This window comes from Polyodon spathula, chromosome 3, assembly GCF_017654505.1.
Source record: "Polyodon spathula isolate WHYD16114869_AA chromosome 3, ASM1765450v1, whole genome shotgun sequence".
In the NCBI taxonomy this organism is placed as follows: domain Eukaryota; kingdom Metazoa; phylum Chordata; class Actinopteri; order Acipenseriformes; family Polyodontidae; genus Polyodon; species Polyodon spathula.
In genome coordinates, this window is record NC_054536.1 from 75,174,188 (window position 1) to 75,201,222 (window position 27,035).

The window sequence follows — 27,035 nt, forward strand, 5'->3', positions numbered from 1 at the left end:
TTAAGTTAGAATAACACTGCATAGGAAACTTCCATGGTAGAATAAGACAGCAGCTGTAACACGGTCATATTTTGACACACCAGTATTATCATGATTGTACTAATATAAACAGTCTTCAGAGACACTGCTAATCCACTGCAGTACCATGGCAAGCTATGAAGCATTTCCTTTTATGAACACTAGTTGTATGATTCATACTCCTGACAGGCCCTGTGGTCCACTACAATATGTTCTGCTCAAATTTACCTAAAAACTGTCCTTGTTTTCAAGGTTTGTGTTTGCAGTGGTTTTTTATTCTGAGGGATTTTTGGTCAGGTGTATCTTTCTCGCTTAAACCCCTCTTGGCACTTTGGATATATACACACTTATTGGAGCCAGACACAACTAATTCACACTATCTATGCAAACCGATAAGCAGCTTTGGGTGCATTACAGTTCTTCATTAAATAGAATGACAAGTTTTCCTCTTTCTTATCCGGAAGAACAGTTTCAGGCTTAATCTGGGAAACAACTACTGCACAGCCAGGTGCCATGCTCCACTGTTTATCAATAATACTCATTAACCGTTGAACTTCTCAGTCACATGAGAGTAATTAGCAAATGAGAACAATTAAATTCCACCATAGGGCTTCTAAAAAAGTCAAAGGAGAATTAATTAAAACAGTAATAAAAAGTCAAAGGAGAATTAATTAAAACAGTAATAAAAATCAAAGGGGAATTAACTGGAATGCGTTTGTGTTTCTCTCATCCTTTCAGTGATGCATAATGACCGCTCAGTTCTCACTGTGGTTTTATGATGAATATCTTGTTGAAAATGTTAACTTTATTGTAAAGTTTTTGACAGGTAGGCCTATTAGAAAACTAGGAGATAATAATAATAATAATAATAATAATAATAATAATAATAATAATAATAATAATAATAATAATCCTTGAGAACTCTGAAACCTGACCTGCAGAAATACATCTCTTCTGCGAGTTCTTCAAAAGGAGGGATCTAGCGGCCTGACGTCACGCTGTGCGAACTCGCAAATTAGGATAAAAGTGAAAGAAGCTCAGGGTTTCACATATTCAGTAAGGTTCAACAAGAATCGTCAGTGTCTTTAAAAGTGAGAAAAATATTAAACTCGAACTTCACAATTGCCAAAGTAGTCATATACCGTATGCTTTTTTTATTTTTTGCAAGTGAAATCTTGAAGAACGATCAAAGTCAGCATACAAAAGAAGGACATCGCATTTATTCTTTTGAACTACTTTAGTGTTGTTGTATGTGCAATTGTTTCGTATTCTGCCAGAGGAAAGAAGCCCCGAACATTGTTGCAAACCCAGCAGTGACTCTCTAAAACGTGAGTGAACTTTTATACTGCAATGATAGTGCCGCACACAAAGATCTTTGCTGTGAGCAGTAGTGGGAAAAAACTTACAGTTACACGTCTTAACTACCGTAACAAATGTGTCGTGTGCATCAAGAGTTTAGTCTAAAGTAGGGTTTAGACTGAGGTATTGAAAAAAACAAAAAGTTATTCATTCGTTTCATTTTTTTTTTCTGGATCAATTACAGTAATAGTAATACTTACTCATAATACACAGTATAGTTGTTATTATTTATTTATTGTCATGTAAAAGAAAAATGATATTTGACAAATTAATGGTTTACCGGTATGTAACGTTTTGGCAGTTTTAGGCTGTTGCCAGTAATTGCTTCTTGCAGTTTGCAAGTGCAAAACGATGCCAGCTGCATGACATGCAATAATATATTTTAATGCCTTAGATTATGACAAAAAGTAAAGCCTTCTGTATTTGTATTCTTGTATTAAAAGCCAGTGACATGCTTTCTTGGTGGTAGACCCAACCCCATCCTCCAGTCACTCTGCATATAAGTTAGCTCAGTAGAGGTGAATGAAAGTGAATAGTGTAACTTTACTTATTAATTATAAATGTAGACATCTAAATAAGGTCCACACTTTGTGAGATAGTAGTTGTTAATGGCTTTACTAACAATTAATCCATGATACACAGAGTAACCCATAAAAAAAAGTCAAGGAGATTCCATTTAACCCATAATCCCAACCCTAAGAACATCATTAATCCTGTGCTACTCCACAGGAAGGTGGTTTTAAACATAAACTATGGATTTGTTAAACACCATGACAATGCTGTTATCTAATACACTTGTTAAGCTATTGGTATAATATGAGAAGGTAATGAGGAATTTTGTAAAATGAGCCATTGTCTGATGAAAAAGTAACAATAATAACAGTGCATACATAGCCCTTGGACTACCAGCCTTTGAGAGAACTGGAATAGTAACAGATGTGGGTTTCTAAGTGTAGAAGTGTACATGACCAGGTTTTAATTCACTCACTCTGAAAAGAGGCTGTATGAGAAATGCTGTATAATTGAGTACTTTTCTCCACCTTTCAGCTTCAAAGTAAACCTTTGAGAGAGGTGAATAGGAGAATAAGTACTTTTCTCTTTGGTAGCTCAGACAGACGATAACTTATCTCCTCATTACGGTGGGTGTCTGCATTCACTGGCGTCTTGGTCTGTCTCCCAGGAAACCACATAGCAACCCACCCCCCCCCCCCCTTTCCCAAGTCCCAATTTCCCAAGTCCCAATATTGACTTTTGTTATTTAGCAAATTAATTTAGACCAGTACTTTAACCATCAAATCACTCTGTTCTCTTTTTTTTTATGTTGACCAACAGACCTGGAAAAACGAACTTTGTCTTGGAGTTTAACCCAGGGAGTTTTCAGAGGTCATTCATCGTGAAGTGTGCAGCAATGGAATGGCTGAGAGGGATTACTCTACTATGTATAGTCCAAACAGTTGTCACAATGGTCATCCCAAATTCTACCCACTTGGAGTCTCTGTTGGAAAAGTACATGGACAAGGATGAGAAGTGGTGGATCTCCAAGCAGAGAGGGAAAAGAGCCATCACTGAGAGTGACATGCAGGTCATCCTGGATCTTCATAATAAACTGAGAGGTCAAGTGCATCCCTCAGCTTCCAATATGGAGTACATGGTAAGAAACATCATAGGACAGGCCTCAAGTTTATGAATTCATAATTCATGTGTGTGTGTGTGTTGCTCATAAACCTTGCTACAATTACAACATGGTGGTTGTAATTGTCAATGGCAATGCAATAAAAACATTTATTGTGTTACTCAAAAATCACATTTGAGGTGAATGTACAGTCAATCAATGACAAAAGAACATCCTTTTAAAAGCAAGTTTAATCACAAGGTAGATAAGCAGTTCACTAGACACAGTACATGTAAAAACATGAGTGTGATGTACAAACTCTGAAAGTGTGACACAGGGACAGGTGTACCTCTGCTACCTCTATAACTCTCTCACCAGGGATATGCACCACCAGCTCAATATAATAATACCATAAATACTGCTCTGTATTTCACAGCTTGATACATGAAACTGCAGGTGTACTTGCAAGAATCGTACTTTCACTGAAGGCATCTGTAATGATTTGAAAATAGCTGAGTTTGTTGACAATCTGGGTTTCACACAACATGTAACATGCAAGTACGGTGTTGTATTTGATCTAAATTGTTTGTAAATGATATTTGTGCAAAAGGGGGGCATCCATCACACTTATGTTGTTGCATATATCTAGAGAACCGCTTATCAAATTGTGATCACATATTTTATTTATAATACTTCTTTACATTGTATTGCTATGTCATGGTCTGTACTTTTTTTCATCATACTGATAGCTCTAATTTTTAATTTACAGTTGTGGCTGGGGATGTATGTTACTGACATAATGTACTTGTTTTGGATAGCATTCATTTAAGTCAGAAATTGTCCTACTGGCGCTAATGATGTGTCAAAATAGCTCTCTGTTGGTGAACAGAGGTACTGCACTGATGTAGAGAAATGTTGAAAAAATTGCTATTGCTAATAGAAAAACTAGTAGATTATCAGTGCGGTAAATTCATGCATTAAAGGCATTTTCAGAGTCAAAAGAAACACCGAAATTCTTGACAGAGGAAATTGCTGGGAAGTTCATGACCGTCAAAACAAAACAAGGAAAGAATGGAGCCGATTAATAATGAATGCAGTTTGGACTGAGTGAGTTTTATCTGGACATTTGCCTTCTGAGTGTAAAAGGGGGAAGTATAATTAATATAAATAGATAAAGAGTGGTTGTCACAAATGGCTTAGTAAATTTGAGCTGGATATCATTGTTTTTTTTTTCCATTTAAAGGCCAAGTAATAGACTTCCCAGGACATACTTCTGTAACACTAGGTTCCTGCAAGTTAATTGTTTCGTTGGGGATGACGAAGGATAGCTAGACGTCGGTGACACAGTAAAAGGTTTATTTGTAAAATTGTTCTCTATGTTTTCGTTAACATAGAATTTGGACAATTTGTGACCCTATTATCCTAAATGTTGATAATTTGCTTAGAAGGTTAAAAAAAAAAAAAAAAGCCCTCATTCCCTAAATCTCTGCTGGGACCTCATCACATATTGGATTACACATGTCTGTAGGGTTAAAAGTTTACAATTTCTTTTTTTTTTTTTTTTTTAATAACTGGATAGTTTTACAGAAATACTTAAAGGTGTTAAATCATCAGTTCAGTCAGCAAAATAATATTACCTACCATAATATCATTTTATTATGCTAACTTTCTGACAAACACATTTTCCAAATGTTAGCAAGACTGTAACTCTCCCTCCTTAACACAAAATCCCAAATAATTTAATACTGCAGAGTAATGACTGCTACTGTAAACAGGAAAATGAAACCCTTGGAGGAAGCCTTTCCTTTTACAGTAAATCTCAGAGGAACACAACTGCAAATCTCAGAGTGAAATTAAACTTCTGTTAGCACTTTTGTGTTGTGGCATCCAATGCATACCAATGTGCACTCAAATTAAAAACAAACAAAACAACTAAAACTGTTCTACCGGGTAATAGTGTTGTTTTGTATATTATTAAAATAAGACTGTCATAGTTCTGGTAATATGTGAGAACAGGGAGCCAACAATAGAAGTAATCATGTTTTATAGCTTTCGTGGGGTAGAGACAGACTTGAGTGGGAAACAACATGCACCGTAGGCAAATATTTGACATCGTTCTCTATTCATTTAACCTCTTCACCCCAAGGTACTACAGCTGTTGGGCAAAGGCTGATAAAGATCAATTCTAAAAATATTGTTTTTTTACAAAACATGGTCTTATAGAAGAATCTGGAGATGTCTGCAGTCATTTATTTTAAGTGGAATATCATGTGATGGTTCTGCATATGGGTCAATCGACATCAAATTGACCAGTGGTTCCCACCTCACGGGCTCAGATTATTTTGATATCGCATATGGGGCTTCCTGCCAGTGTTTTAATAGGAATCTCAAAATATTAGCTCTCAACTCTCATACAGTTATGGGCCTATAATGGGGGGAGGTTCCCTGTGATAGCTGAAAATGAGCACTGAAAAAGGGGGCATGTTTTGAGAGGTGTATACAGTGCTGTAGATAGTGTACATAGTTTAGCTAATTTACAGCTATTTTTAGCTGATTTTTTGTCATCTGTTTCATCAATTTAGTATTTGCTGTACAAAAAGTGTGCCATATTTAAGAAGAAGGATACATTTTACAATTCTTATTGAAAAGCACAAGTGCCTATCTGTTATCCTTCTTGGGTTCAAGGGTGCTGAAGCGATGTCATTTCTGGCCTGACGTCCACCTGGGGGCTCAGTAACCATTTACCCCAGAACACTGACATTGCATGCATGCTCTTTCTTGCTGTAGTTAGATAACCAGCAGGAACTACAGAGAAGCCAGAAACTACAGTGGTTCAGGAATTCTCACATGTACAATATAGCATTTTTAGCATCGGCTCCATCACATTATCATCTATGGCCACCATTCGATATGTTGACACATTACTAAACTAAAGAACAGTTCTGTCTGTGCAGCAAGTATCACCATGAGATCCTTAATACTTTGAAAGATCTGACCTCTCAAACAAGCCCCATTTCATCTGTCACCGGCAGGTGATAGGCCCATAACTTAAATGTATCAGACTTCTTGTTGTTGCAGTATATGGATAGAGAATGCTAATCCAACTCATTGAGTGAGTGGGTACTGTCCGTATGATGAAGAGCTGTCCTGTATTATTTAGAATAGCTTGCTACTTAAAGTTGTTAGTGTTTAAGAAACTACCTATATGGCAGTGCTGCACAATTCTGATATTGTTTACCTTGATAGCGAGTAATCACTACTGTACCTTTTAATATAATTGTTGGTTTGAATAACCACTTCACAGTCCAAACAAGATATTCCATGTATCCATGCCTCTATAAAAATTGCAGTCCAAATCAAGTTTTTATTGGGGCATTTTTAGGACTATTTCTACACGGTTGTCCTTTGGGCATTGCAAAGCCTAAGGTGTGAAACGACAGAACTCAAAGCACAAGTTGTAGTGCCTGTCTGCTTACCACAGCTAATTACTTTGCATAGTTCAAACTTTGTGAATCTTTCCCCAAGGAGATTGTGTTTTGCAGTCAAGGTAAAGCGAAAATGTGTTCGAAAATAACAGACCTAAAAATAATTAGAGCAGCACATTTTATTAGGATAATAAAATGTGAGTCACCTGCATCAAATCATGCATTCCAATAATCCTGGGTTAAGCTGAAATGTGATTTTTATTCCGCTTCCTATCTGAATGAATGAAGTGAAGGCACAGAAAGTTAATTACTGTTAATGGGGGCATATGGAAAATATTAAGGCATAGAGCAGCTAGCTGCACCTTTGCGATTCTTTAAATACAATTGATCTCAAGGGAAAATATGCAGTGATCCACTGGGGAAATAGACATGTTTGGAATTGTTTTTTTTAACCATAAGCATTTGCCAATTTTACTGTTATTCTTAAATAGTGAATTTGTTTTAAGTAATTTCTTTGTTCATGATAAGTGATGCATGAATACTCTCAGTGAATGAAAAAGATTTAAACTTAATTTGACCCATAGTATAATCCTTATCTGGCTAACTGCAGAAATGGTGACCATAGTAGTTCTGTAGGGACTGTAATCCTTTATCCATTTAGAAATTTGTAAGAACTGCTAAAAACACAATCTGAATAAATTCACATTATCATGCTCTTGTCTTGATGTAGTGCTAATTTACAGAATAGACATGGTAATGCATACACTAAAGGAATATCCAGTGTGGTTATTGCAGGGAGAGTTGGCATATTGTGTCATGTATAAACAATTGAGAACCATGTCTGTGAATTTAGCCTCACTATCATAATAAAAGGCAGCATTGTTTAAGCACTCCAAGGTCATAATCCTAATGTATTTGCCAATAACAATATCAATGTGTAAACTGAACTCAAAATGGTCCACAGTCACTGAAACAGTATTTTAACAATAATCTAATAACTTTTTGGTAAACTAATTGTACACGTAATATTTTCAATAATGGTAGAAAACTGACCTCCATTGACCAAACTGGGCACTTTTTATCATAGACAGTAGCCTTACTCTATTTATTTCTTATTTTACTGTTGTTGTATTGTCAATAACCAATAGTTAATCAGGTGAGGCTATTTGCTAGGCTGTCTGATTAAATAAAAAACATTGTTTATGTTGTAGGTATGGGATACAGAACTTGAAAGATCTGCAGAAGCCTGGGCTGAAACCTGTTTGTGGGAGCACGGACCGGCTAGCCTTCTCCCTTCAATAGGTCAAAACCTAGGAGCTCATTGGGGAAGGTCTGTATTAATAACTGGTTGTTAATTTATTATAATAATGGGGATCTATACAAATCTGTCTTTTCATGATACATTTAATGGCTCAAGCTTTAGACATAAAAATAATACTTAGTTTCTTAGATTTAGTAGAAGTATTTAATTATTTCCAGAACTATGACACAGTAGTTTAGACTTAGGATAATTGTAGCCTGCGTTTTCTTGGTTTGTCTGCTGTTTCTTAGTTTGTCTGTCATTTGTCATAGCAGTAACTTGCTTCACAGGGACTATTTCAAACAACCACAGCCACAGTGAATCCAGGCTTCCAGAAAATTATATTTGCTTTATAGTATTGTGCTTTTTCATAATATAGTATAGGGATTTTTTAATATTATGTTTATTGTTGTTTAAATCTATGTATTACATATAAATAGGGCTTCTGATTTTTGGTTTTAACCAATAAAAACTGATAAAACATACTGGAATCAAGAAAAATGAAACCAGTGTATAGCCAATAAACACCAGACAAACACTGGAAATGATTACTCAGTTCATGTTGACTTGACCCCTTTCCCATTAAAAAAAAAAAAAAAAAACTACCCAGTGCATTTGGGCAATGTTCCTCCTTCCTGACTTGTATCTATCAATCAGTGCGTTTACATGAGCATAAGAACTCCTATATTTTTCGGAAAACTAAGTTTTCAGAAAACGAATTCCGATATCAAAAGTCATGTAAACACAGTTTTCGGAAAATGTATCGGAATATTCCGAAAGTCAGTTTTCGGAAAACAGCACCTAGAAATCTGAAAACTAACAAAATGTATATCATGTAAACACATTTTTTGGAAGACTTATTCCGATAGCGTACTGCACATGTGCAAACTTTGACTTTCATTCCTGCACGTGGTTTCACAAAACAGAGAAAATAATAATAATAATCTGTAGTCGGTCTGCATGCATACATTTGTCTAGTTAGGGATAGAGTAACACATTTGTTAAAGTCTGTATGTATTTGTTAATAGCCCATAGTGAAGCAGCAAATGTTTTCCAGCTTTAAAATGACGTGAGAAATTAAAATAATTTTTTCTAGTAGAAAAGAAACTGGTAATATAGAACAGGATGAGCTGTTGGAAAGGCTGATTGCACATTGTGGGGAATCTGAATAGAGGTATAGGATAGTAATCTTTGAATTTAAGACCTGATGCTTCGATAAAGCACTATATTGGATTCGTCTCCGGTCTATCGCAGAAATGTCCAGTGTAAATCGTACAGGCTACTACAGTACATTGCATGCAAAAATGTCCTGTGTTTTCCGAAAACTTCATTCCATGTATACAGTTGAATTCTAATTTGATTTTCTATCGTTAATCATGTAAACACAGAAGAGTGGCGTTTTAAGAAAATCAGTTTTCTGATTCAGTTTTCCAAAAACATTAGTTTGGGAAAAAAACGTTGTCATGTAAACATACTGATTGATTCATTCTGAATAGTTTAAACCCACCCTAACTACACCCTGAACCATAAAACTAAAACATAGCTAAAAATAAGCATCGACAAGTGAAATTAATAAAAAACAAAAAACAGAAGCCCTGCGTATAATACATATTAAAGAGTCAGTGTATGTTTCTTTTAGACATTCTATCAACAAAATAACATACGTTTGTGAGGTCATCCTCATTGCAGACAAGGTCTGTCCTGCTCCCAGCCAAGATGGTATATTACAGTATTAGTGCATGGAGGAGCATGGAGGGACAGACTTCTATTTAGTTTCTATTTCCAGCTGTGCACATTTAGTACCAGATATGCATGCATGCTGGTTCATACTTGAGTCTTGAAACCTCAGGAGGCGGTCGTACGATGCAACCAGCTAGAGTCGAAATACATTCAGCTCTGATGACCAGTATGTCTTGGCTCGCCAGACAGTTGCGGTTCTGGTTTATACTTAATCTCATGTCCATCCTCTCATTACTGTGGGAGATGGGAATCAATTTATAAAATGCAGAGACTAAATATGCAAAACATTTTGCCATGATATATGCCTGTGTTCACTGCTGTTTAAACTCTTTTTTCGTTTTCTCTATTTGAGGTACCGACCTCCAACCTTTCACATTCAAGCCTGGTATGATGAAGTGAGAGATTACACATACCCGTACTCTCAAGAATGCGACCCATATTGCCCCTTCAGATGCTCTGGGCCAGTCTGTACTCATTATACACAGGTATTGTCATGAATTCATGTACTTGACAATCAGTTTATGGGAGAGGACTTGTCAGTACATATTATTTAAATGTATCGCACATTGACACACACACACACACACAGACTACTATTACACCCCTCAGACTAACCTGATGGACAGTTGTGTGATTTATCAGTGTTAACTATAATATTTTCTTAAATATTACTTTTATTTTCTGTCAAAGCCTTTTAATAACTTGCACTGTTGTTTTTCCTGTAGGTAGTATGGGCAACAAGTAGCCGCATAGGCTGTGCTATCAACCTGTGTCACAATATGAATGTCTGGGGACAGATATGGCCAAAAGCTATTTACCTTGTTTGCAATTATTCTCCCAAGTAAGTAAAATTTATGCCTCAAATTCTAACATTACACAAATGTGTGTGTTTTTTTTTTTTTTTTAAATAAACCCTCTAATGTAATTAAGGGCTGCTTTTGATGTTGTCCAGTAGGAGCAACTCATAATGACAACATTGGAAAACCTTCAAAGGAATTTGCAGTCACAGCTCCTAGACTATAAATTTTAAGCCATAAATATATATATTATATAGATATAATATATATAATATATATATATTATATATATATATTATATTTTAAATGTAATTTCTTATTTAGGGGAAACTGGTGGGGCCATGCTCCCTATAAGAATGGACGTCCATGTTCTGCATGCCCACCTAGCTATGGGGGAGGCTGTAGAGAGAATCTCTGCTATAAAGGTGCGTATGCAAATACCATTCAGCATGTTATGAGTAAAATGCATGCCATACTTGATTACATTGCTTCTGCCGAGCATACTGTGTGGATATGGCAGTTTGGCTCTAGAGCTGCAGTGTCGTGTTTAAGGGTAGTCATGAGTCTAACCCCCAATTTTGCTGTCAAATAAAAAATTTCAGAGGATGGTTCAAGCAGCCACTACTCTCCTCAAGAACCTGAAGAAACCAACGAAATCGAAAGACAAAGGATTAAAACAGAAGACTCCAGACCGAGGACTCATTCCCCGACCTCCTCTACAAGAACGGAAGAACTGGATAAGAATGAAGTTATAAATACAGAACAGATGTGTAAGAATACATTCAAGTACATTATATATTGTTTTGAGTAGATACACGACTGACATACTAAGTAGGTGAAAATGATTAGGGTCCTATTTTTTTGCAGCACATATTCTAGTAGCAATTAAGATAATTGTAGAGATGTTTGTGCTTTGTTAATATGGCTTAAAATAAAGCTTTCTTTACTTTGACCATTTTTAAATCCGTTTTACAGCTCAGCAAGTTAGTTGTGAAACAAGACTTCGTGACAAATGTAAAGGAACAACTTGTAACAGGTAGGTCTAGTTATAAGCCCTATTGTATTTAAAATACCATAGATATTGACATGAATTTGTTTGACCTGTTAGGGGAATTCTGGCAAAGCACAGATTGATCGTCTTATCAAATGCTCGATTTATAATTGACTGAAAAATTAAAATAAAAGCAACTAGAATTCAACTAGGCAGCAAACAAGAACAAAACAAGAGAAGTTTAAGCAAGAGTATTAATACTAACTCACAACCATATTTTACTTTTTTTTTTTTTTTTTTTTGTCTAAGATACGAGTGTCCTGCTGGTTGTTTGGACAGTAAAGCTAAAGTAATTGGAAGTGTTTATTTTGAAATGGTAAGTACAAAACAAACCAAATGAAAATGTATCAGTATTAATAGCTTAGTATCCAAGTGTCCACTCACTTTACAATCCACTACATATAAACAAAAACAGGTACAGCGTTGAAGAAGAAACAACAACAACAAAAAAAACGTTGCTGCAATGCTTTGTATGTAAAGTATAGTCTAAGTATTTATTTTTTATTTAAACCTGTTTTATTTAATCTATCTGGGGTCCGGGTGACATAGTCCCCAGTTACCTTATGTCTGCAACACAGAACCACTACACAATTTGGCACAATTAGTCCCAGGTGGGGAGCATTAGCCACTAAATTGCATATCAGGAGGATCCACTCATGGTCCTGGAAAGCTGTTCCACTCTAGGGTTATAATGAACTACTTCAGGGTCTGAATGGAGGTTTAGTTGATTCAATCAAGTTTAGAGCAGGGCTGGAACAATGACCAGGACTGAAAGAGACAGCTTTGGCCACCCCTGACCTATATAATTGTAAAACAAAAATAAAGAAGTGAAATAATAAGCAAATACTCATGCTTCTCATACTTGTTACACAATGTCCTATTGTAAGTGACTCTGCACATAATGCATAGTTCACAGCCTACCTCTGTAAAGTGCTTTGTGATGGTGGTCTACTATGAAAGGCGCTATATAAAAATAAAGATATTATTATTATTATTATTATTATTATTATTATTATTATTATTATTATTATTGGTACAGTACAGCTGCTATTGACAATATATATATATATATATATATTTGTTCCATTAAGCAATCCAGCATTTGTAGATCTGCAATACATTATGGATTGATAGACAATGATGGTGGCTGGTTGGATGTTACAAGACAAGGAAGAAAGGATTACTTTATTAAATCAAACAAACATGGAGTACAGTCTATAGGGTGAGTATAAATGCTGAGACCTTTACAAACCTGACACTCTTCATACAAAAAGTCTACTTTTCCATTCAGTTTTCACTGCTGTAAAGTGTTTATGGTAAATATCTTAGAAGGGATATAGTCTTTATTTTTTATTATTTTGTCCACAGCAAATATCAGTCTGCAAACTCGTTTACAGTGTCGAAAGTACCAGGTTAGTTACTCTTCATTACTTGTAATTAATAGATATCTGTTGGCATGGTGTGTGATATTTACTTATTAATCGCACACTTTTGTCCTCTTGCAGTAAAAGCAGTTACCTGTCAGACAACAGTGGCCCAAATGTGCCCATTCCAAAAGCCAGTTACACATTGTCCAAGGTAAACTATATACTTTGTGTATTTAAAACTTACAGGAGCAACAAATATCCAGTGCACCATACATTCCAAACATTCGAACACAAAGCAATTCCTCTCCCTTATGAGCCCTCATCTACACAGATATTGAGTACCAATCAATGACAATCAGGCAACGACTTTTATGACAGTGTGATTCAGTATGAAACCTGTTAATATTTTTTAAATCACTGGTGTTTTATCTATGACTATGGCTTATTTCTCATGCATTTATTGGCTGTATTGGACACAACTGTTGAATGCAAGTCCCTGAAAGGTCACGGTTATATCTGAAATCAAACTGTCTGAAAAGACGTTGTTTGATTGTCATTATTGGAACTCCATATTTTGCTAGAAGAGAGCAAATGAGGAAAAGGCATCATTTTTGGTTGTATAATTAACATGTTTTTAACAGGTGTTTACTGTCTTTCTGGGTGGCTGTTCAGTTCTAGGTGCCTGTCACAGACATACGCATGTAATATAGGCTAGATCTCTTTATGTTAAAGAGTACCAGCAAAGTCTAATGTATTGCCAACAAATGAAGAAACTTTGTGGATAGTGGCAGATCGCTAGATTATTCCGGCTTACGTAAAAAATAATAAATAAATAAATAAATAAATAAATAAATAAAACGCAGTTATTGCAATAAGAGCAACAGTAACATGATTACAAATGAGGCAAGGAGACAGTAAAGATGCATAAAAGGAAAGATACAGTACTTGCTGTTTAAATAGGTAAAAGGAAAAAGACACTGAATACCTGCAGACCCCTACAACAGTATACAAGAGAATACTATAACTCTGCACCCCATATACATGTACCATGTAACGCTCAACCTGCATATAATATGCATAATTAGGGTGTGTTAGATCATGAGAATTTTAGTACAGCTTGGAACATGAAACTTTGTCATTTACACAATTCAACTTTAATATATGGTACCATACTAGCTACAACTATGGATAATACAACTTCTGTATCTGTGTAGTAGTGGTGCAACTCTAAATTGGAGGGGTACATGAATGTTTTGTCAACATCACCCTGGATGTGTTATTAATTTTCTTAATATCAAACTAGACAAAGAGGGCCTTATTTTCAAAGTGCTTCCAATTAACAAAACATCATGTTAAGGTTACAAAATGAGAAACAAAACACATTGAGAGTTGGAGAGTGCTTAAAATATACAATTTCCTTGTTAATTTTACAAAACTAAAACCAAACAGGTGGTTTACCTCAATCAAAAAGCATTAAAGGCTGTAGTAAAGACTGAAAATATGGCCCAGAATGTTCATGAATCATGAAGAAACTCAAAAAATCACATTTTTTTCTTTTTCTTTTTTTCTTTAAGATTATACTGTCCACGTAACTGCATGCAGGAGAACCCACTTTTGGCACGTGTAATTGGATCACGGATTTATTCTGATGTAAGTCATTTTTAAGAAAAAAACAAACAAAAACCTCAAGGTTAGCAGTTACTTTAGAGGTATGAACAGAAATATTGTGTTCTGTTGTTTAAGGACAAGGTATTGGGAGTCACACCCTACATAACTTATTGTAGTGCATGTGTGTTATAAAATGCTAATATAATCAGGTAATATGTATTTGCCTTGCAGAAAGAAGTTATATTTCTACTTTATGTAGACAGGTTGCTTTTGTTCTGTATTTTCATAGACTTATTACAAGTGAAACCCATTTTATAAATAATAAATATGCATTATTAATGCTGTGACTGCTTATACACTTACATACTTTGTAGAAGATAGCAGCAGTCTGTGTACAGCTATGGCCAAAAGATTTGCATCTAGAATCTTAGGATTGAGACATAATTAAAAAAACAACAACAACAAAAAAAAAATTTAACATCATGTAATAAAAGAAACTACAAAATGATTTAGCAAAAGTTTCCCAGAAGCCATAATAGTAGCAGAGTATTTCATGTTAGATTGTGAGATGTCACATTTTTCAATGTTTGTCAGTTTTTTTTTAAGTATATGGAAAATTACAAAGCGGTATGTAATTCTACATGTTAACGTAACATTATTCAGCAGGTTTAATTTGACTTTATGAAGCAAAATTTGGCCATAGCTGTAGAATTGTATATTACTGTCAATAAGCCTTGGTGCTACAGAATAAATGAAAAAGTTTGCACTGTGTAATGTTTCGGTGCCCTTAGTATTTGGTATTTCTATTGAGTGGCAGCAAGAGACTGTAAAAGAAAATGAACTTTGCTTATAAGATACAGAAGACTTGTAGGAAATAAAATAAATACTATACCTGTCTGAATTTGGTTTCAAAGCTTTAAAAAATGCTTCTGGCTCCAAACTTTTACAAATGGAAAGATTTATGGGGTTCAGGTTTGAGCAGAGATGCTAACTATAATCTTTGTAAGTGCATCAGTGTATAATACCAGTTTTAAATGAATCTCTAGCAAGCTTGTACCAGGTTTTTTAACCCTACTGTATTTTTCCTCCTACCCATTTCCTTCTTATACAGCACAATAATACACACTTATAAATGTACCTTGGCCTACCACTTTGACTAAATGTAGTCTGCTGTACTTTCAGTTTCCTTTTTTATTTTTACCTTTTTCCTCTCAGAAATCCAGTGTATGCAGAACTGCTGTACACGCTGGTGTCATTCGGAACAATGTAGGAGGCTACATTGACGTGATGCCTGTGGACAAAAGGAAACAATATGTTGCTTCATATCGGAATGGCATATTCTCAGAAAGGTACCGCCATAAACTAATTCAGACAAAGCTTATTCACAAGTGCTATTCTCATGCCTTAATGTTACCCCACCACAGCTGTTTTGTTATCTAAAGGTTTAATTTGGCGTTTAGTATAGTGCTTTTGTGCTGCGTTTACACTGCCACCTCGGACCTAAGCCAACCCAGGTCCAACTGATTGCGGAGATTCTTATCATTTTTCACGTAGTGTTTACACTGCTGTTGTGTGCATAGCATCTATATTACAATACATGCTCGATGACGTCATAACAACCACTGAAGGGACGACGAGTTTTCCCCTCCCAAAACCACGCAGGCGGAAGAGGCAGAGTGGTATTACAAACAAACAATACAGTGTCGTGTTTATATTGCGGGACTCATCTTAAAAAATAAATACTTATCTTGCAGTCTACGAGAAAAATGGTTATTCGTTTAGACAGTGTTTGACACAACTTAGCAGCTCCTGACCCATTTGTTATGTGAAGGATTTCACCTTGAGTAAGATAAGTACATGTGCTGTTTATTACTGTAATAATAAAGACCCGTTTGTTTTCAAAATAACTATATTCTGTTTCTTCACCAATATTATCTCACCTTGTATATACACATAATTGTATGATGCAAAAGTTCTTTATTTTTAGTTAAAATAGGCTAAGCAGCCGCAGGAATACAGGAGAAAAAACATTCACTGTATAAAATTGCAGTTAACAAATATTATTTTTTTAGCCTTGTTACAAATACGACTACTGCAAATAATAATAATAATAATAATAATAATAATAATAATAATAATAATAATAATAATAATAATAATTTGTTATACAAGTACATTATCTAAATTGTTTGTGATTATTCAAAAAATGTGTTCCTTTAAAAAAAAACAAAATGACAGGGACAGCAAATTATTAAAACAATCTTTATTTTAAACTTAGAACATAACATGTAAAACGCAATTGTGTAACAGACCAACTATAATCACAAAGTGCAGAGAGGGGGTTGCACAGATCTTTTGCCAGACCTGCCTGTCAGTATGTGTGTTTATTTTGTGTTTCCGCTCAGAATGCATTCCCAGTTCACACCACAGTTGTCAACAAACAAACAAACAAACAAACCAAAAAAAATATTCAGTGTTTTTTGCTAATCATTGGTACGATCAAAATATTTATTGAAATAACAATAAAAAAAAAAAAAAAAACGATAACTAAGTGGTTTACAATTAAATAACTGGGAAAAACACAATCCAGGATAGTTTTTGTATAAAATTATTTTTATATCAAATAATTCTCGCCGATATACTCAAATATTACGCTTTAGTTTCTTTGATGTCCACCAGCACCTGTTTAACAAAGCAAAAAAGTTACCACCAAAAGTTTATGTAACCCAGTGTATGGATATTTGGGGTATGTGCACTTTTGTCGACAACTTAATAAAAAAAACGTAGATATTTACAAATACTCCCCAGTACAAACAGTTAATAAATTCAAATCTTCAGGACGCTTGTGTATCAAGTCATTCTTCTCTTTTTGCCATGCTGCAACGGCATTGCAGCTTCTTCCTGGTCACATTCCGGGGGGGGTGAGCCGAGCAGCACTCACGTTGTGTGTGTCGTCCTGAAGTCCAGTGAGTTTACCCTGCCTTTGGGACGGAGCTAAGCTGGCACTGAGCCACGTCTTTAGTTGGCTGCTTTCAAGACAGCTGAGAGTCGACCGTGTGCATTTACACTGCAGAAAAAAGACCTGAGACGGCCTAAAGCCATCCTAAAAACGGGCAGTGTAAACGCACTAATGGAGAAGCTGTGGTGACAGAACTGCCTGCCTCCTGTAAGCTTATAAAACCATAACCGAAAAAAAGCTGATTAGAAATACAGTACTGCATCACATAACAAGAGATGTGTAATAGTTATTTCTAGAGAGAAAGCAAAGCATTACTAGAAAAAACTGGAATAAATGCAACAAATTCCACACAAGCATTGTTCAAACCTGATTTATTTATTTTTATCTGAATTTTGTTTGTGTGAATGTAATTGAAATAGGTTGTATTTAATGTTTACAGCATTAATTAGGTAGGTGGTATTTGCCACTTCCTAAAAGTGGGGATAAATAAGATATTTCATTCAAACAAAGAATGGATGAAGATAATGATGATAAGAGTGATGAGCGATTCCAAAAGAAACATGACATGTAATACAGTGTATGATAGATATTAAATTGATATCATAGTGGGTTGTTATTTTAAATAATCACAGATGGCAGACACATGGATGTAGCTGCAAATGAAGCAGCCGGGGGGAGGAAAGATAAGCCCTATATTTAGGCATAAGGGTTAAATCAATTGAAAAGTGTGAAATGGGGCTGAAGAAATGCAAGTCCCCGGTTGTTTATTATTGTCCAATTTTTGGTTGTTGCCTTGTGGTATATTTTGTCTGAAGTTGGTGGTGAGAATTCTGTGAATATTGATTACTCTGTAATGTGTATGCCTTTTTTTTTTCCCTCTCTCGACATGCAGTTTACAAAACCCAACTGGAGGCAAAGCATTCAGGGTATTTGCAGTGATTTGAAGACCATTCAACAAAATGGAGCACTTGGAACGAAACAGTTGATAATTCCAATGCATCCTGTCATTTATGACAGTGGTTCACTGAAATCAGGAACTGTTTTAAGTATTGTATGATGAATAGCTTACTTCATAAACAGAATAGGGAAGATGACACTGTTCACGTAGTAGTTATTACCACAAAATAATCATTCGGTGCGATCTTGTACATTTGATGAATTTACTATTCCATGTTGAAAAAAAGAATGTTGGCAATATTGAGGCAGTATTTTGTTTATATATATATATATATATATATATATATATACACACACACACACACACATACACACACACACACACACATATATATATATATATATATATATATATATATATATATATATATATATATATATATATATATATATATATATATGCTATATATACGACGACACGTGATACTCTTATAAATTTAATTACAAAGACACCCAGTATTTGGACGCTCTTGTCTTGTTTCGAGCTCACGCAATTACTTTACCCGTGTCTTGGGAAGATGAAATATTTTCTCCTAATGCAGTGCAGACCATGTGTTTTTTTATATTACATGGATTTAAAAAATATAATAAAATATGCTGTTTAAGATGTCTATCAATACTACTCTGAATATAACATACCCTTTTGGGTTCATAGGCTACTCTTTTCACTATGCATAAAGACAGTAACAAATGTTAAATAGTATTGTAATCTTTAAAAAGACAGCATCTACAAGGTCTATAAAGATAAGCCAAGGCATGTTGCTCAAAGAAATGTAGCTCTTTATTAGGTAGCAATCCTGATCCCCAGAGCCTCTATATAAATTCCCTGCCCCGTTTATAAAAGTATATTAACAAACATTATGTCAAAACAACAAAACAACTAGCGCTGTTGGTGTGTCTGCATGAGATAAAATGAGTTCAAATTTATTCAAATGAGGTTCAGGTTTTTCAATGTAATATTACAAATAACTGTTATGCATAAATCTGCAAACATATGCACACGCATATCTATAGTTTAATTATATAATATATATATATATATATATATATATAGATAATATATATATCTATTATATATATATATATATATCTATATATGTTGGTGTGTGTGGTTGTGTACCAAAATCCCGGGTTTTAGCATGATATCTACCTGTCTGGTATCAAAAAACAGTGCCACAAAAAAGCAAATCTTGAATAATGGCGGAGGGTACATTCTGCAAGGTACACCCAATCTTTTAGAATATATCAGAATGAACAAAACATAGATGCAGCATTGCAAATTGCAACATTTGCTGATTGGTGCTTTCACTACACGGCAGTACTACTGTTTATCGTTTTAAGTTTATCGTATCATCTTAGTCGCAAGTTAGTACGTTCTTTTCATTCAACATATTTCTTTCAAACAGTTTTATAAAATGTAAATTGAGAAAGTGGCTGGCTTAGTGATTTAACTACAGTGTATATACTTAGTGTTTGCTGTTAGGAGCATTAAAATATAAGCTGAAGAAAGCTAAAGAAATGTCGATTGTTGGCCACGTTTTGTTTATTTTACTTTTAAATGTAACTTTATTATACTCAGTCTGAAACCCCAATTAATCTATTGTTAAAAACACATACACAAGAGTGAATCAAATAAACAAACACATCTTGACATTCCAAACAGTCAGGCACACACCTTCCCCCTTTTCTGGCTTTTAAAAACATGGTGCACTTTTAAACCGAACCTCACCACAGGGCTGTCATCTTTCTCTGTTTTCCCTAGATTGTCCTGGTTTTGAAGAAGGTGTCCCAACATTCCAATATGCCTTCCTTGGACGCCTACATTTTAAAATTCTCCAGTTTTTAATCAAACGATTCCACATTCATGTAGATTACTTCAGCAACACTGCGATGCTAGTACTGTAAGGTGAGCACAGGCTAAATAAATCAAGATTTACTGCAATCGATACACAAATTAATTGTTTTTCAATACTGTAATAGTAATATTATCAATGTATTACCTATAAATAGGATTTCTAGAGAGTTTAAAATTTTAGCAACTGCCGTTCCGTTCAGATGTCCTGTTGTTTTTGTACATTAGAGGTGGCAACTCTACCTCTGCGCCATTAATTAAAAAATAAAAAAGTAAACCCTCAATTTTTAGTTATCCCTCCCTCCCCGTCCAATGAAACATTCAAATAGAAATGCCAGATGAGCCCTCCCAAAACATAAAACACCACAAACAGCAATTAAAAATGAAGTTAACATTTTAAATGATTCACTTTGGCTAACTTCCAGTTACATGTAAACACATAAAGTATATTAAACATTATAAAATGGGTCTTTTAAATACTATGTCCTGATTGGTCAAAACCGGTCACATGGGGCTAGCACTCACTTGTAGATACCCATACACAGCTAGAATTTTGAAGAAAAGAAAAAGCAGTAACCATATTTAAATTTATATTAATAAACATGGCTAACCACATTTAATATAGAAATTTTAACAAATTAATAAAAAAAAAAAAACGGTAGCTATATTCAAATTCAAAATAAAGATGACTGATGAGATTTATGTCAATTTTGGTCTTTTGGGAAATCAAACTAGATGAGATTTTGGATGAGTGAATCGGACACCAACACTAATTCAAGTGGTAAAAAAAAGAAGTAGTACTAGGCATCTTGAACTTACTGAAGCGCAGCTTCTGGACATAGAAAAGGAATAAAAAATATACAAAAGACCACCGCCTGGGCATCGGGTGTCCTATTTGACTGGCTAAAACAAAAATCATTAAATATTGATTTGAAAGTAATTCCTCTGCCTGATCTAAATAATTTGGTACAGGATCACAAAGGGCGATTTAAAAAAAAAATAAATAAAAACCTCCCCAGCACTGTCAGCTGACACTGCCTTGTGAGAAAGGTTTGATTTGATGTGCAACTAAATATGGCCAGACGTGGCAAAGAATGTCTGCATGATTAAAAAGCAGACTTGTTTGTGCTTTGCCATGGTGAAAATAGCCAGGAATATTTCACTTTAAAATTGAATGAACAAACCAAGAATCATAATGAATTATAATTATAATTAATCAAATAAAGAAAAACTCCGAGGTTTAATTTACTCCATCTCTGGAGTTTGAAAAAATACATTAGTAAAATCTCTGAAGCCGGTGCCCCTAGTTTTTATTTACATCCTAGACGTCCTTAGTGAAGCAGGGCTTGAAACACGGAAAATAATGTCTGCCACTGTCACAGGTGTGAGGGAAGCATTCAAATTACTGGGCATCATCTTCAAGTGATAGCAAACAGTGGAGCCACAGTCTGTCCTTCACTTTCTCAGACAACGACAAGAATAGCAATGATCAAACAGAATGAAAACCTAAATAAAGGGCCTGTGAATCTTCAAAGCTGCAATTTCAATGACAGTGTTCAATTTAACATCTATAAATAGTGCTTCTGTTTTTAATCAGTTCAATGTTTATTAAAAATAAATAAATAAATAAATAAATAAATAATAATAATAATAATAATAATAATAATAATAATAATAATAATAATAATAATTTAATTAATGTTTTTTTTAAGTTTTAAGGGACTATTTTTTTAGGTCAGCGGCGGAAGGATATTTAATAAAAAAAAAATTGTTAACTAAAACATGTTTTATAGTTGTTGTTTTTTTTTAGTTAGTTGACCCATTTTATAAGTGCTGTACACCCAATAGGGTGTGTGATTTAGACTTATATCCACATGGCCCTGGCGGTTAAAACCACTCGGCTTCGGCTTGTGACGCAGCGCATGTGGATATTAGAGAATATCCCACCTCCTGTTGTGCCTTATTGCTTACTTGATGGCATTTTGAAATATTTGCAGTAAATAGTGTAAGTTATATATAATACGTAAGGTCAATTAAAAATGTAATCATTAAAATACAGTTTGTGTTATAGTTGTATTACTTATTTATAATTGAGCTGCTGCAGCTTTAATAGAGTGATGTTATGTACCAAAGTGCTTGCAGAGACAGTGGAGTTACGAGGAACGTTGTAGTCAGTGTGTTACTTTGGCAGCTTCAAACTTGCAAGAATATCAGTTCATATTCCTGTTTCTGGAATCGGAAAAGGCATAATCAAGTTTCTTTATATCCGGGAGGCACAAGAAGAAACGTTACCTGGGTTAGTTTCACAAACATCTGCATTATGTTAATACTTTGTATTACTTGGAATTGTCTTTCATCTCACTAGCAAATAGGTGTGACTAATAGATCAAATGATTAATTGATCAGTAGAAATTATCAAGATTAAAACCCCTTTTACTGTGTGTGTGTGTGTGTGTATATATATATATCTATATATATCTATATATATATATATCTATATCTATATCTATATATATATATATATATATATATATATATATATATATATATATATATATATATATATAGCAGTAAAACAGGTCTTAATTTTGACGACTATGTATTTTAACAAGCACGTCAAGCATCACCAGTATAGAAAAGTTACATTTTGCTAATATAGGTATCCTAAAATATAAAGAAATGAATAGCACTTACGGTTTCCACCAGAACCAAGTGATTTTCTTTGAATATCTTAAACCTAATGTTCAGGAGCAGGTGCTTTCTATTTACAGAAATCATGATTAAAATGAAGGATGTAAATTTGTTTCTGGTTGTTCTAGATTTAAAAAAGGACATGTTGTACTTTGTAAAAAAATCAGGATGCTGCTAACCCTTGATATACATCATAACACAGATTTCACTGAAACTAGAATTGGACGTTGTGAACCCCTGGTAGATACTCCTGCAGGCCAGGATATATAGTGGTATAAATACAATTTAACAAAATGATGTTGCGCTTATAGAGTAATTGTTTTTACCACAACAGAGAAATCAGCTCTGTATGGTGACCAGAATATTCAATTTATTTTACTATACTATGGTATATAACAAATATATTTGTTTCTATGAAAATAAATACATTATTGTGCTTGGTAAAATGTTTGTATTTATATTGCAGTCTTCTGCTGCTGTTTAAGGTGCTGCTTCTCTAAGACCTTATACACTTGTATACTCTGTGCCTATTTTATGCCTTTATGTTAGCAATATGTACTACCTCATATGGTTAGAAAAGCTTTGTGCAGATTGTTATGTTATTTTCAATAAAAGTATACTTTTTTGTTTTCATTTTCATTCTCTGGCTACATTTAAATTGTGTCTTTTATTGTTTGGCATTATCTTTACCTAACTTAAAGCAACCAATTTCTTAAACTTAAAAAAATACATTATTATAGTTATGACATTTTGGGGAAGGAGGATGGATTCACTGTTTAGAGAGACATAATTGTTTTTGTAATTGGGATGAGACTTGGACATACTTCTACTGCTATTGAAAGTATCAGCGTCTGGCATATATGAAGGCCAGTCTTACTGGCTTTCAAAATTGCATTTCATTATAGTTCAAAGTGATCTACTTTTTAATAGCTCACATTTGAATTTGCAGCTGTGATACTTGTTTATTAGCTAAAACCCTTTAAACATTTTGACTACTGCTTTATTCTGCACACCACATTTTTGTTCTTTTACCAGTCATGGTTCAATACACAGAGTTTCAGCAGAGACCCCTTGTTGTAAATGAAATTCTCCAAAGGAATCGGGTGTCGCAGTGTCTACCAGAAGCAAGACATTTAATGTATCCATGACAAGGCCCATTCCTGGATTCTGGGATGTTGAGATTGGAGATCCTCAGACACCTCAGCCAAGGTAAACAGCCAAGTTAATGGAGTGTTACAAGGAAACACCTGATGGAGAGGGGCTACATATCAGGGCTGTAAGGATAGGCGCAGTGCAAATAATTATGCCTGCAAAATTCCAATTGCCTGGTGGCCAGCTTAAGAGCAATGCAAATTATTCAACACACAAATAATGAACCGCAATCATGATAATAAGGGTCGCAATAGCAGCCTCGCCTACGGCCTAGAGGTGAGGTGAGTTAGGAGTACAGAGAGCAGTAGGTGATGTATGAAATTTTATAGGTACATAAATGATGGCACCCACACTCTGGCAGCGAAACTCTTCAGGATGCCAAAAGTTCTCTTGATGACACGGTGCGTAGCTACTTGGGCATGGTTGTAGCAAACTTGAGCTTTGGTTTCTGCATTGCTCAATACTGTCATCGCCCAGGGTCACAGGCCATAGCCACTAATTGTAACATAGAAAACTATGTCATGTTATGTTATAATTAGGAACAATGAGAAAATTACATTTTTGGGGAGTCCAGCAGCCCAAGTGAGGAGGATAACCAGCGCCTCAAGCAAGGCTACAATTATTTTTTTTTAGCAGCCTGGAGGGGGAGAGTGATTACTTATGAAATTAAAAAAGAGTAATGTATAAGGCTTTGGCTGACTTGCCTGGCACTTGCGGCATCTGCAACATTTACCACTAGGGCTTCAAGTTCAGCATCTGCTTCCCTAAACCCTGTAATCTTTCCACTGTAAGTTCAACATCCATTACGGAGAGTTACGTTATGTAAAACCCAACACGCCAGGATGATATTGCTAACCTTCTGAGCAGTGTATTGTAGTGTTTCCCCAGAGACATCCAAACATCAGAATCACATTTTGAGGGTTCCGAATGTTCGCTCAATTACAGAATGAACACATTTAAAGGTACGGTTATACCTCTGTTCGACAGGGATCGTGGGGTTGAACAGCGGTGTCAGTAGCCACAATTAGCAAGGATAAACGAGTCATAAGCAGAGCCAGGATAGTTTGAATACACATTTGTGATGTGGTTGTTGGCATCACACACTACTTAATTGCACATTGACAGAATAGGTCCCCTTACGATTTATGTAGAGGTGAGCGTAGCTGCACATATGTGCAATCGATGGTTCCCTGGAGACCAGGATGCCCATACCTCCCAAGCTGCAGCTTGTGAGAGATAGGGAAATGGATGAATTCTCCTGTCCGCTTTACTAGAGCTGAAATTACATCTCGCACTGCACATGATACAGCTCATGCGTGCAGTATAACCCACAGTGGAATGAGCCAGTGGCATAAAATGCTAGTGGGTTACCAGCGAGTGCTACAGGCAAACAGTGTGCTTTCAGCGTGTCTCCTTCCAGGTCAGCCTGAAGCAGCTGGCAGATGTTAGTGGTTGTCTGTTGAGGCAAAATTGCTGTATACATTGTTTGTCAGACAGGCTTAGAAAAGACAAATGACTTCTTAATATTTTGGGACATCTCCTCCTCCTCCTCTCTCTTTTTCTGGCCACGTAGAAATCCAGTGTGAACTCCATATTTCTTTTCTTTCTCTTTTTTCTCTTTTCTTTATCTGCTTCCCTGCTAGTTTCAGCAGTAGTTATAGTTTAGACCTGATTTTCACATGTCAATTGAAACGCAAACGTTAACACTGTTTTGTTTTGTTAAATCGTTACATTTATATGTAAATGAGGACTCCCCCCTAAAGTTCAGCCCATGTCCAGCGGTACCGCTGACTTGACGGGTGTGCACTAAAACACGGTTGCTAAATCATATAGGTGGGTAAAGCCTATTTGCCTACACGTGCAACTGATTGTGGTGCGTTATCTGCAAAAGTGTTTTGCAATTGTCTTAGGGGTTTGCGAACATTGCTAAATAGGGCAAAATGCATACTACTGTTTTTATTACTTTTATTTTAATGCTGTGCATTTTGATATGGATTTTTAATTCCATGTGCAGTTCCACGTTGTGTTCATGAAGAACACTGTGGTGCGAAACACTGAAAATTTTCCGTCCCACCTAAATTAATTAATATTGTACCGGTGGATGCAGGCGGACCGGCTTTGTCTGAGTATGTATTGCATTCCAGAACTGCTAACTTGCAGGACTTCATTGCTTGCACCATGTGGCAGGGTGCTGGGACTCTACACGGGGATCACCGGATGCTGTTTACGTGAACCTCATGTGGCTGTACAGGACTCTGATTGGATGAGGAATGTTATAATCCGTTACATTGTTGTTAGTTAAAGGTCAGTGGATGGTGATTGGTCAAGCCTCACATAATTGTAACTTTGTTTTTTATTTGTCTGGCTCTGAGAAGAGATAAAAGAGGGTGCATCAAGTATGTAAGTGTGTGTGGATTCAGAGAGTGGAAAATTGTGTGCAGTGAGCTGTGTTACTTGCTGTGAACCTGCTGCTGCAAATAAAGAGCCTGCCGGTTATTGAACTGTGCTCTGTTGTCAATACTGCCTTCTTTTTCTATTTTTCATCCAGTGCTACAATATGTTCTTTACAGTGAATTATCTGCATTTATTTTACAGGTGCTTTGACCATACAGAATGGGTAAGCTGTTAATAACACGCTTTTAGAATGCTTTGCACCTTGTAAAGGAGGCCCAAAGTTTTTGGAGTGTCAACGTTTGCCCTTACATCTCATCATATTGTTTGCACCCACTTAGTATTGCAGATCCCCACCAAATTCCATGCTCTTTTCTTCATTTTAATACATTTCAATACCATTTAAATGGATTATTGAAGGCAAAGTGCTAATTTGATAGTGGGTGCAGAATGCCAGGTGAAAAACATTCTTTACATATTTTGAATGACCGCTAAAGACCCACTTTGCACAGGCTAAACATGTCTCCTTACATCGGCCCCATCATCTTTTACATCTTTGATAACAATATTTGCACTGCAGCAATGACTGTTAGCACTCAAACAGTATGAACCAACTATCTGGCGGAACAAAACTGTGCCGCACAGTTACACTATCTGGTTTGTGCAGATTACTTTCTGAACAAACAGCCATGATACAAATTTGATGATATTGCCAGAAGCAAAAAATAATCAATTTTCAACAGACAAAACACATCA

The 27,035-nt window shown here is 35.3% G+C and overlaps 1 protein-coding gene across 2 annotated transcripts; it reads left to right on the plus strand.

Moving 5' to 3' along the window:
- The first annotated feature begins 1,054 nt into the window (after window positions 1-1,054).
- Window positions 1,055-18,463, plus strand: crispld1b (cysteine-rich secretory protein LCCL domain containing 1b). Of its 2 annotated transcripts, XM_041245933.1 has the most exons (15): window positions 1,055-1,346; window positions 2,710-3,028; window positions 7,626-7,744; window positions 9,807-9,939; window positions 10,180-10,295; window positions 10,576-10,676; window positions 10,854-11,021; window positions 11,227-11,287; window positions 11,552-11,618; window positions 12,394-12,524; window positions 12,671-12,714; window positions 12,808-12,880; window positions 14,244-14,319; window positions 15,493-15,626; window positions 18,129-18,463. In XM_041245933.1, the coding sequence occupies exons 2-15, from the start codon at window positions 2,786-2,788 to the stop codon at window positions 18,178-18,180; spliced, it is 1,518 nt and encodes a 505-aa protein (XP_041101867.1). In that variant the 5' UTR covers window positions 1,055-1,346; window positions 2,710-2,785; the 3' UTR covers window positions 18,181-18,463. The 2 variants fall into 2 exon arrangements, with proteins under 2 accessions (XP_041101867.1, XP_041101866.1); XM_041245932.1 differs by lacking the exon at window positions 18,129-18,463 and having other exon boundaries at window positions 15,493-16,160.
- Window positions 18,464-27,035: the final 8,572 nt, after the last annotated feature.